Source organism: Tricharina praecox (genome assembly GCF_024521635.1).
Source record: "Tricharina praecox strain CBS 144465 chromosome Unknown BZA05scaffold_4, whole genome shotgun sequence".
In the NCBI taxonomy this organism is placed as follows: domain Eukaryota; kingdom Fungi; phylum Ascomycota; class Pezizomycetes; order Pezizales; family Pyronemataceae; genus Tricharina; species Tricharina praecox.
Genome location: NW_026250406.1, coordinates 1531745 through 1546059, shown reverse-complemented (window position 1 = coordinate 1546059; position 14315 = coordinate 1531745). Strand labels below are relative to the sequence as shown.

General features: G+C 52.0%; 5 protein-coding genes across 5 annotated transcripts; 2 read left to right on the top strand and 3 right to left on the bottom strand.

Annotated features, from left to right (window-relative positions):
* Window positions 1-1827: 1827 nt before the first annotated feature.
* BZA05DRAFT_442271 (uncharacterized protein) lies at window positions 1828-2759 on the bottom strand (the record flags this gene model as incomplete). Its single annotated transcript, XM_051486738.1, has 5 exons — window positions 1828-2038; window positions 2106-2194; window positions 2311-2392; window positions 2452-2608; window positions 2675-2759. The coding sequence occupies 5 exons, from the start codon at window positions 2757-2759 to the stop codon at window positions 1828-1830; spliced, it is 624 nt and encodes a 207-aa protein (XP_051342719.1).
* A 903-nt stretch (window positions 2760-3662) lies between these two features.
* On the bottom strand, window positions 3663-4494 carry BZA05DRAFT_389070 (HotDog domain-containing protein). The gene has a single exon (XM_051482724.1). The coding sequence runs from the start codon at window positions 4330-4332 to the stop codon at window positions 3817-3819; it is 516 nt and encodes a 171-aa protein (XP_051342718.1). The 5' UTR covers window positions 4333-4494; the 3' UTR covers window positions 3663-3816.
* A 1933-nt stretch (window positions 4495-6427) lies between these two features.
* On the top strand, window positions 6428-8776 carry BZA05DRAFT_416244 (uncharacterized protein; the record flags this gene model as incomplete). Its single annotated transcript, XM_051485381.1, has 13 exons — window positions 6428-6519; window positions 6570-6971; window positions 7083-7140; window positions 7302-7389; window positions 7433-7521; window positions 7582-7635; window positions 7796-7804; window positions 7834-7953; window positions 8010-8113; window positions 8188-8367; window positions 8419-8600; window positions 8657-8707; window positions 8739-8776. 13 exons carry the CDS (start codon window positions 6428-6430, stop codon window positions 8774-8776), a joined length of 1467 nt encoding a protein of 488 aa, XP_051342717.1.
* Window positions 8777-9224: 448 nt separating this feature from the next.
* On the bottom strand, window positions 9225-10376 carry BZA05DRAFT_204567 (uncharacterized protein). Its single transcript, XM_051479538.1, has 3 exons — window positions 10096-10376; window positions 9781-10036; window positions 9225-9728 (listed from the first exon to the last, which is right to left on the bottom strand). Exons 1-3 carry the CDS (start codon window positions 10207-10209, stop codon window positions 9268-9270), a joined length of 831 nt encoding a protein of 276 aa, XP_051342716.1. The 5' UTR covers window positions 10210-10376; the 3' UTR covers window positions 9225-9267.
* A 494-nt stretch (window positions 10377-10870) lies between these two features.
* Window positions 10871-14006, top strand: BZA05DRAFT_204555 (uncharacterized protein). Its single transcript, XM_051479537.1, has 14 exons — window positions 10871-11165; window positions 11220-11700; window positions 11773-11961; window positions 12055-12098; window positions 12176-12225; window positions 12292-12380; window positions 12448-12501; window positions 12558-12658; window positions 12726-12825; window positions 12887-12993; window positions 13053-13251; window positions 13324-13468; window positions 13537-13670; window positions 13738-14006. The coding sequence occupies exons 1-14, from the start codon at window positions 11077-11079 to the stop codon at window positions 13801-13803; spliced, it is 1848 nt and encodes a 615-aa protein (XP_051342715.1). The 5' UTR covers window positions 10871-11076; the 3' UTR covers window positions 13804-14006.
* The last annotated feature ends 309 nt before the right edge of the window (window positions 14007-14315 follow it).

Below are 14315 nucleotides of genomic sequence, written 5' to 3'. Positions count from 1 at the left end.
TCGGAGTGAGGAGGCCAAGGACTACACTCTTCCGGGGTGGAGAAATGAGGACGGATACCCTACAGGGCCCGGAATTGAATGGAACACTAGGGCAATGCAAGCGGCGTGGCGCCACACAGTGGCGCAGGTGTACTGATGTGTGGCTGTGCGGCTGTGCGGCTCCATTCCGCAGTGTCTCTCACGATAGAACTTTCACACCATCCCCATTCCTACTTCTAGCACTTTCTATCCCCTGAGGTCGATTGTTTGACGACGTTGAAAATTCTGCTCGACGCTGAAAATTCTGTTGGTAGTCACCGCGCTATATACTAGGTACTTGGCCAACTAGTAGTCAGCGTAGCACGCTAGTGCCATCAGGTACCTATAGGTACCTGGCGGGTATCTTGGCATTTCATCCTTCAGACGGAATGGATCAGTCCTCTGGAAAGCCTGCCTGAGACGGGAAGGAACGGGAGGGGACGGGACTACCGTCCACTAGTGGACGGTCGTCTGGACGGACGGTTTACAGCCCTGTGTACTAGGCCCTCAGGTATCGCATTCAATTCTCCGAACGAACCATTCGCCCACAGCAGTAACCCGCTGTTCCCGTTCCGAGTCCTGACCGAGTTAGCTTTGATGATTATCGACGCACTCCGGGAGTCCACGAATACCTCGACTTCCGTGGCACCTCTCGCACCAACAGAGCATCATCGCGACATTAGACCCCCTACACAGGCTGCTACAGACGTGTACGGAGAATATTTGGCCGCGGCGATGGGAGGCGGGTCTAGAGCCTTGACCTTTCAGGTTGTGACGCCGCTGGAAAGAATCCAGGTTTCGCCACTCAGCGTAGGTTCTCCTAAGAAGTTGCTACGCTTGGTGAATCCATGTGGTGGCGGAGGATGGGGCTCGTTCCCTAGCGTCCACATGGGTGATGTGAACAATGGGCATCCTAGCTAGGAACTAGACGAATCGACCGGGCCGGATACTGAAGGCGTCGAATCCGCGCCAATGGCGTCGATGATGATGGAGACAATCTATGTACGTTGGCATGCTACCACCCGGCCTTCAAGGATGTTGCCATCTTGTGCGCAATGACGGGTAACCTCGTAATCGACGTTGCGGCTCCTCACCCTGACCGAGAAATCCAGGTCGACGCCCTCCGTCTCGAGCACCCGCGCTTTTCGGGAATATGCCAAATTCGGTGCCATGTAGGGCCTTGACCGTCGGCATCGCCACTCCGCGTCGACACACTGTCCGATGTAGACATACTTGGGTAGCAGGAAAGTGATCAATTGACGGTAGCAACGCGAGACCAAATCTTTTTTTGGACCTTCAAAGTAACTCAATAGTAGATTCGCAGCATCGCTAAACTACTCGCACTCGCATAAGCATGAAAGAAAATAATAATGCGAAAGACAATCGACTTTTAGTACCTTGACACCCAGCAACGTTTTCCATCTACCTAGGCCTTATCAGACCGTCAACTATCCTCCTTTCCTTCCTTGTTTTCTAGGTTCAGTCAGTTATGAGCAGATGAAAAAGGCGAGTAGCGCGGAATCATGAGCTACTCACCGAGTTAGTCACGAGAAGTTACAGAGCAACATCCAGGCGGGTTGAACGCGATGAAGAAAAAGCCAGTGTATGCACCCTGATCGAAATTGCCGCCGGTTGATGTTTGCGTAGTTGTGCTGATGGCTGCTTTCATGGCAGCGGAGTAGTCGATGCCTTACGTATTCGGACGTGCGAGACGCGAGCGTATCACCGTCACAAGTAAGTACACCACGTAGTTGCCTGCGAGACGACATTCTTTGCCGCGAAAGGCCAGACTCACTATTGTGCCGTGCATTAGATCGCGCAGGGGCGTGACCTTGGGGCCCACAACCTCCACGCAGTCACTCGATTAGTGAAAGCCTTCTTGTTTTCCTCGCTGTGTAGTGGCATTGTAATGAGGTTGGGCTCCTCCCGGAACCTGCGAACTATTGCAACCCGGAATTCGATGGCCTTGTGGTGCTGGTGCGTGACGTTGCCAAAGTGCTTGAGAACTGCGTTCTGGGTTCTACACTCGTCGGGGTTTAGCGGGATTCCGTCTCGGTGTGTACGGGGCTTGAGGTGGTCATATTGACCTGAAAAGCGGCGGAGAAGGCCGCGAGGGCGCCGGGGCGCAGGTGGGAGACGGAGACCACCCACTGTGGTCTTTGACCTCTTCGGTTTCCTATGTTCGATCAGCCACCAGCAGAGGAAAACGACGACCAATCCGGAATCATGAGCTACTCACCGGGTTTGCGATCATGACCGCAAACGCAGTGGCTAGGTACCGCTTTCTTATACCACGAGGACAGTGCGTCCTTGCAGATACCAGTACTGGTTATACATCCTCGCGACTGAGCGCCAGGCGTTCCCCAGATCTTCCCTGAGGAAACGCAACACGCACAATTTCTCGTGCGTGTAGTTTTCCCTCAGGGGGGCGACCTGGGGTTCGTCTGCGTCCTCGTCTTCCGAGATGTCGGCTGCGTCTCCTTGCCGGGGGTGTCATCGCCATCGACATCGTCCATGGACGTGTCCATGGCGCCTCCCTGTTCCATTGTGTCATTGTGTTCAGCGACAGATGTCGCTTCCTTATTCGGCTCTTCGGTCGCCACGGCATACATTAGCACTCGCCCATGCACCGCCGCAGCTGGAAGACTGCACTTACCTGGCTCGTCCGTTATCGCCGCTGTCGGGACATCGAAAATTTCCGGGACTGGAGTCATGTTACGAGCGGGCTCTGCGTCTGCCATGTTGTTTCTATGGTGGTGGTGGTGTTAGGATCGGTGGTTGTGGGTGACAGATGTTGCGGAATGTTTTTCTGAAGCTTGATGCATTATAATGATGGAGTGAAAGGATGATTTTGGAGGTGATTCATCAAAGTGATGTGGTTGGAGGATGATGTTGGAGTTATATGTACGGGTGAAGGAGGGAGAGGACGAGAAAGAGAGGAAGAAACCAAGCTGCAACCCGCTAGCGCATTGAAGATGGCAAGCGCTCATCACAAGTCCTTGTGGGCTGTGACTGCTACTTCTTGAATTAGCCGCACAATGGCTTCTTTGACGCTAACGTATTACCATGCGGGGTCGGCTGCGATCACTCATGCACTGCTATCAATCTAGGCATCGTGTCTATTTAGTCAGAGTATTACGCAGTGTCCAGCACCGGCGTGGCTAACTGAGATCATACTTGGAGGCTGCGGTCAGGCATGGACAACTGCAGTCAAGAATGGACAACTGTGGTCACATGGCACCGTGCGTATTCAATGGCTATGTGGCGCCCTGTGCAGTTCAGGCAGCAGTAGAAACGCCTGTGCGCACCCATCGAAGTTTTTGTTTTTCCTTATGTCGAATAGTGATCCAGAACGCTCTCTGCTAAATTACTGTCAGAATATGTGATGTCCGGAGATGACGATGTCCCTAGTATACTCTAGTTTCTGTTCCTTCCCTCGGTTTCTTGGTTTGCCCTACGTCACTCTTTGGGAAAGGCGAGATCGGTGGGTAGGAGAAGCCGCACGAAGCCGCTTTACGAGAGTCGAAGCCCACAATGTCGTGGAAACAGAGTGTTTACATTACTATATTCTCGATGAGTCGCATGCAGTCAATGATTATAGAAAAAACGAAGGTCTACTCGACACGTTTGCGGAAGTCTGGTAAGTGCTGATTTATGCGTATAAATTGATGTTTTCTCTCTCTCTCGACATCATACCAAAACCCATCTAATCTACATAGTTTCCATTGCCGCTGCGCTCACCTCAGCGTCCTAATGTGTCCCTTTGGATAACCTCCAGCCCTCGCTCCCTGGCTCATCTTACAGCTTCGCCGGCTTCGCTTCAACATACAGGCACTCCCCCGTCGCATATACGGTCCCTTCGCCATCCTCGAGCGTACCAGCGACCCACTTCTTCCGCACTTCGCTCTTCGTAATCCTCGCGCGACACACCACGACCCTCGGCGTTGGCAGCGGCTTCTTGAATGTAACATTTAGAAACGCTGTGAAAGCGATCGTGTTTACCGGCGCGCCTAATCCGATGTCAAGGATCGCTGACACCGCGCCTCCGTGTAGAATGCCTTCGTGCCCATTCAGTCCATCCCCCACGGATATAAACGTGCATGTCTCGCTCGGTGTCGCGACGGGAAGGTAGGCGCGGAACGTGTCGTCTGTGTTGAAGGTTACCGCGGTAAGGGAGTCTTCATGGCCATCCCTGGATCTGGGTCTGCCGACGAAGGCAAAACTGACGATCTCAGTGGTAGCCGCGGTGAGAATCGACATCACCCATGGTGCAGAGGTGAAGTCTTTGTGGAGGGCGGAGATGTCGAGGCTCATGGTGGCGTTTATGGCGAGCGAGTAGTGATGCGTGGTTGGCGACGCCAAAGTGCGACTCGGGGATCCTGATAAATCAGTATCTACCCGAGGCTTCCCGTTTTGATGCAAGGATAGGAATCGCGATTGGCTTGTGGTTGGCTTGTGGACGCGCCGAAATTGCGAGGATGTAAGCGAGCTGCATGAACGATCACTCGGATGTGTGCTGCTGTACAGTGGCATCCATATGCTCGCAGCTTCTTCGGAATGTCCTGTCCCTTTTTTCTGTCTGTCTGTCTCTCTATACGCGGATGAGCAGGGTGGAGAGCAATATGGAACCCACATCGAGCTCGTGGCCAGCGGTCGGAGATAGTGGGGTGCAACGGGCGTGTGTACAGCCATGATCTGATAAGGTTGAATTTTACGATGATAAAACAAAAAAACAGACCAGAATCTGCTTCTCGCGAACATGATTTGCCTCCTTTTTCTGTGCTGCAGGCATCATCTTTCTCGCTGGTAGTAGAGTACAATTGCTCGACCATCCTACTGAGTCGCTCGGGGGTCGGGACGCCCCCTGGCCGCCATTCACGGTCGGCTTCGAAGGCGTTTGCTTACGTGATCATTCCCGACCGCCATTCTGGACAGTGCAGGTAACCGCCCGAAAATCCTATGGGCTGGGCTGGGGCTGGTGGGCTGATCTGATAGCTCGGGTTGGAGCCGATGGGCTGGCAGCGCAGCCCGGGTTATCAGTTGGCGTTGGGCGGGCTGGATCCTAGAGTTGGTAGGGTAACCCTACAACAATCGATAGGAAACAGGCTCACGCAGGTGAGACGAAGGACTGAAGTCCTCCTATGTGTGTGATTTATTTTGGATATAGGCAGCGCCACAATGAGCTGGCCGGATCGCCCTCGACGAGACTAGCAGTGAACGGATCGTTGCAAATCACTCTCTACTACACGCGCCGGGCTGCGGACTGGCTTTGATTGGGCTGAGCTGTTGCCTGCACTGATCTGAATTGGCCCTCTGCCTCTTCATTACCTGAACCTTTGCCGCTAGTAACATTATTGTCTCTTCCGCCTGTGTGCATCATAGGTATCACATCAACAGTGTTTGGTGACGAGGATTAATAGTACTAGGACAAAAATAGTTGGACAAAGCCCAGTTTTCACCCAAAGTGGCCATTTTCAACCACTGATACAACAACCCCAACGCATCGAAAAGAATCAGAGACGATTGAGAGACCCCTATAACTACACAGACAACGATATGAGAACTGGGCACGAAGTTTTGAATTGTTGGTGTTGAGCAATACCAAATAGGGAAAAGGTAATGGTTGCCAAGTAGCTTTTTGTATGGGAGCCCCTTACAAAACGTAATGTCACTTTTCAACTCCTGCAAAATACAACATCGTACAGCCCCAATCCATGATGAAAGTCGTCAAAGCTGTTAGTGACGAAGAAGCTTGTGGTTCTAACGGTTCTGTGAAAGAGATGATTTTTGTCGAGCGGGTGGAGGATAGGTTTAGGTTTCGTGAAAATGAGGCATTTTTGGTGTAAAACGGGCTTTGTCCGATCCTTTTTGTCATCGTAGTTCAGCTGAATGGCTACATTACCGGAGATGAATTTCCCTTCATTATTGACTCTTTGGAAGCTTGATACGGGTTATTATTGTCTTTGATCCAGGGAAATTATCTCCAGGTGGACACTCACATTTCAGAGTAGAGCCCCGCATCGCGAACTAGGTCGCCTTGCACGCGCGTCATTCGGCAGCCTGGGTACACAGAACGAAGTGCATGCAGATACGAAACATGCAGAGACAGTTGGCCAATCAAAAAGACCGAAGTACTCATCAACCCCGCATCTTTCGCCAACCGCGCACGTAGTTATCCCTCTCGCGTAAGTACGGTAGGAATGCAGGGTGAACTGCGCGAAAGGAGACCTTTGCTCATGTTAGCAAAAGAGCCGTCTACACAACCCCGCACACCCAAGATCAACTCCTTACTTTTCGTTCTCTACCAGGGCTTAGAGCTGCCTGTCACCTTTTGTTCACCAGTACTCCTTGAAGACTTTGCTTCAATAATTCATTGCAAGCTAACGCGGAACTCTGACATCATTGACTAATGAGTAACGCGTCCTCCAACGATTCGATCGCTCCGGTAGAGCCGGAGCGAAAGACTCCCAAGTTTGTCGTAGGCCTGGACTTTGGGACAACGTGCGTCGATATCTCTCAAACTCACATGCTGACGATGATCCCCACTTTAGATACACATCGGTAGCCTTCGCGCACTCCGAAAGCCAATCGGAGGTAAAGCTCGTAAACACCTGGCCCGGCGGAAGCATCGGTAACAATTCGGCGGATCAAGTCCCGACCAAACTTGACTACGCACAGAGTCCCAAGAAGAGATCATGGGGTTATCAAGTTTCTGATGCCGCAACGACTCCGGCGCCTCGTCCGCTGAAGTGGTCCAAGCTCCTGCTGCAAAGGCCGGATGCCGGCTCTCAATTGGCGGCGAAGCCAGCACAGCGGTCGAGCGAGATCCTACAGGAGCTCGGGATTACGCCTGTGAAGGCCGTCGCAGACTTCCTTGTCCACATCAGGGAGACAACGTTGGCGTGTATCAAGAGAACCTACTGGATGGAGAACGAGGAGGAGTCGAAAGTGGAGTAGATTTTGACCGTGCCAGCGATATGGAAGGACTCGGCAAAGGAGCAGATGATTCAGGCCGCCAGATAGGCCGGGCTTGGCGTAAGAGGGTTGGACTTTGAACTTATTAGTGAGCCCGAGTGTGGTGCAACGTATTCGCTCAAGGCAATTCAGCCAAACAATCTCTCGGTGAGTTCAAACTCCGCAAACGTTTCGGCGGGGATCACACTGCATCTCTGGTGGGCCGCATAACTGCTGATATTGTACACAGCTCGGTGATATTTTCGTCCTCTGCGATGCCGGAGGTGGGACAGTGCACATAACTTGATATCACCATCGTTTGTCAATAGCTAACGCTCGCAAGCGACTTGATCTCTTACAAGATCACTGGCACCGATCCCCTGCGAGTCGAGGAGGTGGTGGCTGGTGCCGGCTGGGGTCATTTCATTCCCGGGTGGCGTCTCGCTAACTTTCCTCCCAGGTTCTCTTTGCGGAAGCGTCTTTCACGACCAGCGATTCGAAGAGTACATCCGGCGCATTCTGGGGGACAAAATGATTGATGCTATGAAGGTCTCTAAATTACAAGGTACCCCACTAGTTACATATTATCGATTGCTGAAAATCCTGCAGCCCCGGTCGAAAGAAGGCATGATGCGTTCCTGGGAGGAAACGGTCAAATTCAAGGTCGGTTCCATATTGCCACACTCGGATGACAGTACGCGGCTCACCATTGACGATCAAAATATTCGCAGTTCGGCAACGAGATATCGTTTGGGAAATTCGAAGTCATCATTCCGGGGGTAGCTGATAGCGAGGAAATGAACTTTGAAGATGGATATCATAGTATGAAATAGTAAGCTCACCCCCTGAACCCGACCTCAGTATGAGCTGAGATCTCGCAGTGAGGATGTCAAGGGGATTTTCGATCACGTAGTAGATCGGGTTATTGCCCTGGTATCGCGGCAGGTGTCAAAGGTTTGGCAGAAAGGCGATAGCGTGAAGGTTTGTTGCGCCTTCAATAGCACCCCAGGATTCTCTAACTAAGGATTCGTACATAGACAATCCTCCTCGTTGGAGGCTTCGGTTCCTCTGAGTATCTGATGAAGCGCCTCGAAGACAAATTTGGCAGCCAAATGATCGAGGTCTTGCAACCAGTTAATGCGTAAGACCTCAGACCGCTACCACCTTTCGCGTACTTCAACGGCTCCATCCAGATGTAACAATAAACACTCGAAGCGCAATAGCCCGAGGAGCACTACTCCGAGGCTTCGATGGCTCGATAGTGATGTCCCGCCGTGCGCCCCGGTACTACGGCGGCAGCTTTGGTACACCGTTTACCGGCGCAATGGAGATGCGACCTCATACCTACCTGAGCGAGGGGTCCAAGAGTGTGCTGGTCCATGAATCGATGGAGTGGTATGTCCGGAAGGTATCCGCCTCCCTACTCCTATACTCCTAGAAACGCAGGCACGTCGGAAATAGTCTACCAAGAGCCGCCATTCAGGGCGCTCTAATTGAGCCATCAGGGTGGTCTGAGTATGGTTGCTATTTAGAAATCCTCGCCAACGCGAAGCCGAATCTCGTCACCAGTTTGAAGCTACACGCCTGTGATGACGATCCCCCTGCCTTCATATGGCAGAACCCGAGCGGTAGTGTTTCTTTGATCCTAAAAAATCTTGCAAGAACACTTGCTCAACTGCTGTAGCCGTCTATCAAGTGTGCACGATGGAAGCAGACCTTAGCAGAATCCCGCGCAGTGAGTTCAAGATGTTAACAAACATTGACAGAGAGAAGTATTACCGCGTACACTTCAAACTTCGAATGACATTGAGTAATGAGGTGAGATTGATGATATTCTTTCACTCGGCTACGCGTATCTAATGGAGTTACTCGTGTAGGTTTGGACGTACGAATTAATGTGTAAGGGAAAGCGCTATGGTGCTGTCGAGACACGGTTCACCTGTGTCCGAAAATACCTGAGCGGACATTCGGGGTAGACTCTGGTGGAGTCGATAAGGGGCGGTCATGTGCAGAGGAATAATTGCAGTGATGTAGAAGAGGATATCATTGTGGACTCGGCACTTTCACATGTACCGAAATAGAAGGTGCCCTTCAGGCTTCGGGTGAGTCGTGACGGTTTCACGTACCTAAGATATGCTTGGCCAGGCCTCCAGGCCAGTGACAAACTCTACCCAAGCTGCCCATGATACAACGACCCGGCGGTGCCACCGCTCATTTTCCTCGAATTTGTCAACTCCCTGTTAGTAACAGGTACCGCATTTATGCTTCTGCAACCTTAAAATAGATTCTAGCTATTTACGAATGTACGAAAGAAAGAATACTGATCACAACTCGCGTTTTACAAATATTCTGTTCCACCAAGTCGACCTCCTTCGGCGGAATCCGAATCCACCCCTTGGAAAGCACTGCAGCGACAATCGCCTGCGTTCCCTCCTCCATCTCGGTGGACCGTACATCCTGCATCGTCTCCTCATCGAACAAATCGCCCACTCCTACACTGTCATCCAGCCGGAAGCTCCCACGCTGACATTTCATCTCCGCGGCGAGGAAGCGGACTGAGCGGAGAGAGCCTCCAATGGCTGGGAGAAGCTGCTCTTGCAAGGTTGCATGCTGTGGAATGGAGCAGAGGACGGCGATGAGTTCTAACGACAGTGAAGAAACGTCTTCCAGAGTTTGCTTGAGTCGCGGATTTTGAAAGAGAAGGGAGGCCGTTTGGGAGCGCCAGATGGCTGTTTTCTCGTTACCTAAGGTGGAATCTGAACCGCTTAGCAGGAATATCGAAATAGAAGTGAGATGGGCGTAGCGTACCACCCTGCTCGAGAAGTGCTTCGAGATCCTTGATGCATTTCAGGATATCCACGTCACATCCTGGCATCCAGACGGAGAATATAAACTTCCCCATAAATGCCCATGCTACGCAGTCGATAAGTTCAGAAAGCCTCAAGAGGCGGATATCGTGAACTCTCCCCCAAAAGAGGTGCTGTGCCAAAATCCGTGGCTCAACCTCGGTTAGAGGCGCGGCACAGCTGCTTTGCTTGAAGCCATTGCGACACCAGCTGTGGATCTACAGATAATGTCAGAAACGTCTCCACTGCATATTCGGAGCATACAGGCCCGCCAAACCTCATGGTGCAACGTTCGAAATCGCCGCACAAAACTCTCATCCGCAATAGGCTCCAATCCCGAGCCGACGCTGTTGACAGCCCTGACGTGTGCTGTCCGGAGTTTTCCCAGCATTTCCCGCTGACGTAGATACTTCTCTGCTTCCTTCTCAGTCCCATCGGACTGTGCTTTCGCGGTATCGCGCAATTCCGAATTCGTCACTTTGAGCCGCTTGTTCAATTTCCTCTCTTTTTGAAACTTCTCGTACCAATATTACGCTGCCTCCCCATCGTACATACTGCGCTGTGGGTGGTCGGGGGTCTCCGCAAAAAACCCCGAGGGGGTGCTTGCTGAAGCCGAGGGAGGGACGCACCAGGGGATGTCGAGGGCGGTAATCCCAGTCAGACATTCGTGTCCATAGAGAGGGGCCCTGATTGCTGTTTGTAACTTGATTTGAACTTCATTCGTCGATGTTGATCGTCTTCCCGCGCTCGCAATCGACTGGCCCGGTTGAGGGGGTAAGTGCGGGTCAGGTAGTGACGCTGTTTTCGCTGGCGTGCGTCTCGGCTCCATCGATAGCATTCATCGTCGCTGAACCGGTGAAGGTCTATATCTGCGTTGGAGATGTTTAGCTTTCGGTGTACTGGTACTTTAGTGGAAGCGGAGGGTGAGATGAACTTGCTCTCTTAGGTTCAGGATGCGAAGGGGAAGTGGCCTGTATACTTTGCTACCACAAGCCGCTACCCCGCAGCCCATCCGCAATAATACTCTAGACACGCGATTACGGTCTGCGGCTGAAACACAGAATTGTACAACCCACCTAGGCAGCCAATCAAGAGAACCGAACAAATAGCCAAGTACCCCGCACGCGACCGACGTCTTGACAGCTCACAACAGCACCAAGTCAGTCCTTCACGTCACTACTCTTTCAGCTGCATTCCTCCGGTTGGCCCAGACCAGATCGATCCATCGTCAGATATCCGCACGGTTCGAAAACGCGAAATGGTTAACGGAAGCGCCGGAGCTGGCGATCGCGTCGCGGAAGAACCGAAAGGCAGCAAATTGGTTGTCGGCCTCGACTTCGGAACTACGTTGCGTCTCTTCACTGATCCTGCGCCTTCATTCCCCGTCTCTAACGGTAGCAGGTATACATCGGTTGTGTTTGCGCATTCCGAAAGCCGACAGGACATAAAATTCGTCCAGACATGGCCGGGCGCCAGCGTCGGCGCGAATTCGGCGAACCAAGTGCCAACCGAAATCGAATACACACCGGAGGGCATCAGATGGGGCTATGAGGTTTCCAGGAGCAGGCCGACGCCAGGATCAGGCCCGCTGAAATGGTTCAAGCTTCTGCTGCAGCAGGAGTGCCACGACGGGGGTGCTGGGTCTGGTTCCAAAGCCCGGCGGTCTACCCACCGGGGGAAGCACGAAGGATCGAGGTGGGATACCCGCGGTAGCGGAGCGAAAAGATCGACAACGGTGGATGAGGCATTGAAAAGGTTGAGTGTATCCAGCTCTGCGGAGCCAACTCGGCCACCATCCCAAATTGCGACGGCGTCTTGCGCCACTTCAGTCGATTCTGCACGCGAGATCCTAAAGGGGCTGGATATCAGAATCGTGACGGTGGTGAGTGACTTTCTGTCCAAAGTTAGGGAGACTACCCTCGACAGTATCAAGAGAACCTACTGGATGTAGCAGGATTTGCAATCCAAGGTGGAATGGGTTCTGACAGTGCCCGCAATATGGAGCGATTCCGCGAAGGATCTGATGATCCAAGCTGCAAGGAAGGCGGGGTTTGGCGAACGGGGCATGGATTTTGAGCTCATCAGTGAGCCGGAATGCGGCGCTACGTACGCGCTAAATGTTATCCAATCGAATAATCTCTCGGTACGTACTGAATCCTCTGCATGCGGCTCATGACTATGCACTTTGTCTACCGTCTGGTATGGCGAACTGAGCAGCTCACTGACTTTCGATCAGCTTGGGGATGCCTTTGTCCTATGTGATGCTGGAGGGGGGACGGTGTATGTACATCGTTCATACGGTAATCCGATTTAGTCGGTACAAGATTAACGAACAAAAGCGACTTGATCTCCTACAGTATCACCGGGAATAACCCCTTACAAGTGGACGAGGTCGTGGCTGGCACAGGTTCGTGTTGCTTCCCGTTCGAGGTACTCCTTTATCAGCATACTTACCCATGCATTCTTCTACTAGGTGCCCTTTGCGGAAGCACTTTTCTTGACAAGAACTTTGAAGACTACATGCGGCGGATTCTGGGGGATGAAACCTTCGATGCTATGATGGTGTGTACCCAATTTTTCCGATCCTTTAATTGCGCGCCCGCTGAATCGTGGATCCGTATGGCTCTAGCCGAGGTCAAGAGCGGCGATGATGCGATCTTGGGAGGAAACGGTCAAATTCAAAGTCTGTTTTTTCTTCCCTCCACAACCAATATCACTGGGCTCACGGCAGTCTTGAAGTTCGGAAACGAGGCACCGTTCTCAAATTACGATATAAACGTTCCCGGCGTGGCCGATAACGAAGAACTGAAAATCGGTGAAGGATGGCACAATATGCAATAGTACGTCATCGGCGGAAACGTCTCATGGGAATGGTCCGAATGGACGCTGACAATCATTTTTCCCAAGTGAGGACGTTCTGAGTATCTTTGATCCCGTGATAGATCAAATTGTCGCGCTCGTGTCTCAGCAAGTCAAGGACGTACGCGCAAAGGAGGAAAGGGTCAAGGTGTGTATTCCCAACCTCGCGGACAAGAGAATGATGTCGATATCCTAATCGAAGATCTTAGGGAATCCTTCTCGTCGGTGGTTTCGGCTCCTCCGGGTACCTCTTGAAACGTCTTGAAGGTCATACTTACCGCGGCAAGAGGATCAGTGTGCTCCAACCCGTGAACGCGTATGACAGCTAGCTTTCACCTTAAACCTGATGGATCCCGGAAATAACATCGAGCACAGACAAACCGCCATAGCGCGCGGCGCGCTCCTCCGAGGGTTTGACGGCTCCATCGTGATGGCAAGACGTGCCACAAGGCACTACGGAAGCAGCTATAACAGCCGAAACTGCAGCTTACCAGAAGCACTGGGTCATATTTACAGATGTCCGTATGAGGACGTCTTGAAGGTTTCTGATAAGATGCACTGGTACATTGTGAAGGTATTATCTCCGCGGTATCTCAAAGCAACCACTACCGGCGTGAAGAGACGAGGAATAACAGCAGCCATCTAGGGCACGGCAATCGGCCAATCCCACCGAACCTTTCGCCGCCACGTCCGTGCCCCACCCGGCGAGGAGCCAGATTTCAAATTCGAGTCGCACCTCTACGCGTGCGATCTCGACGATGCCCCTGTCTACAAATGGCAGAAACGGCCAGGTATGTGACAATGCTTCCCCACTACTCGCGTTTGAACGAACATCTACCTTAACCATCTGTCACATAAGCCGTCTATCGCGTGGGTGAATTGATCTCGGACCTCGGATCCGTCCCCCGCCGCAAATTCGTGAAGAGTAGCTGCACAAATGGCGATACGCTCTATCGTGTGGAGTTCAAACATCGCATGACGCTGGTGAACGAGGTGAGCTCAATATTTCCAGCGGTACGCATGGATCACGTGTAGCTGACGCAGTCACTCGCTCGCGTAGGTCTGGAAGTTCGAGTTGATATTTGACGGACAATGCTATGGGGCTGTGAATATACAGTACACCTAAGCTTGCTGGCATCTGGCTCTGTCGTACCTTGTATGTGTCGGTGAAGGGATCTTTTCGAATGTCCTCGAGCACCAAGCAGGGCGGCGGGCGAGTGATCGGTCATGCGATCGACTAAGGTGATCGACTCAATGGCCGACTCGACGATAAATGATCGACTAGTGATATCTCGAGGGGATATATCATGGCATGACGTTGGAATCCACACATGACTGAATTCGCTTTTTGTTTCTCTGTATCTCCTTACAAAACTCACTCTATTGCCCGTTCCTTTTCATCTGTATCTAAGCATCAACTTCTCTCACACTCTCCATCACTCGCTCGTTTAGATCCGCTGTGACAAAATTATGTACATTTTTATTGTATTTTTTCGTGGAGGAAGTACATAAAAGAGTGGCTCTTTTTCCCCATGTTGGACTGCAGTCGAGTGCAGTCACACCTTGTCCGGCAAAGCGGTTGGCGGAACGGTAGACTACTTTCATCCCGTCCTCCTACAGCTGTTTGGGACAGAACTT

Bases quoted from the DNA above. Each gene is read 5' to 3' on its own strand.
- BZA05DRAFT_389070 (XM_051482724.1), bottom strand. From the start codon at position 4,332: ATGAGCCTCGACATCTCCGCCCTCCACAAAGACTTCACCTCTGCACCA.
- BZA05DRAFT_204567 (XM_051479538.1), bottom strand. From the start codon at position 10,209: ATGCTGGGAAAACTCCGGACAGCACACGTCAGGGCTGTCAACAGCGTC. The intron at 10,037-10,095 runs GTTTGGCGGGCC...CATTATCTGTAG, and splicing joins TTCGAACGTTGCACCATGAG to ATCCACAGCTGGTGTCGCAA. The intron at 9,729-9,780 runs GTACGCTACGCC...TAAGCGGTTCAG, and splicing joins AGCACTTCTCGAGCAGGGTG to ATTCCACCTTAGGTAACGAG.
- BZA05DRAFT_204555 (XM_051479537.1), top strand. From the start codon at position 11,077: ATGGTTAACGGAAGCGCCGGAGCTGGCGATCGCGTCGCGGAAGAACCG. The intron at 11,701-11,772 runs GTGAGTGACTTT...TGGATGTAGCAG, and splicing joins ATATCAGAATCGTGACGGTG to GATTTGCAATCCAAGGTGGA. The intron at 12,226-12,291 runs GTTCGTGTTGCT...TTCTTCTACTAG, and splicing joins CGAGGTCGTGGCTGGCACAG to GTGCCCTTTGCGGAAGCACT.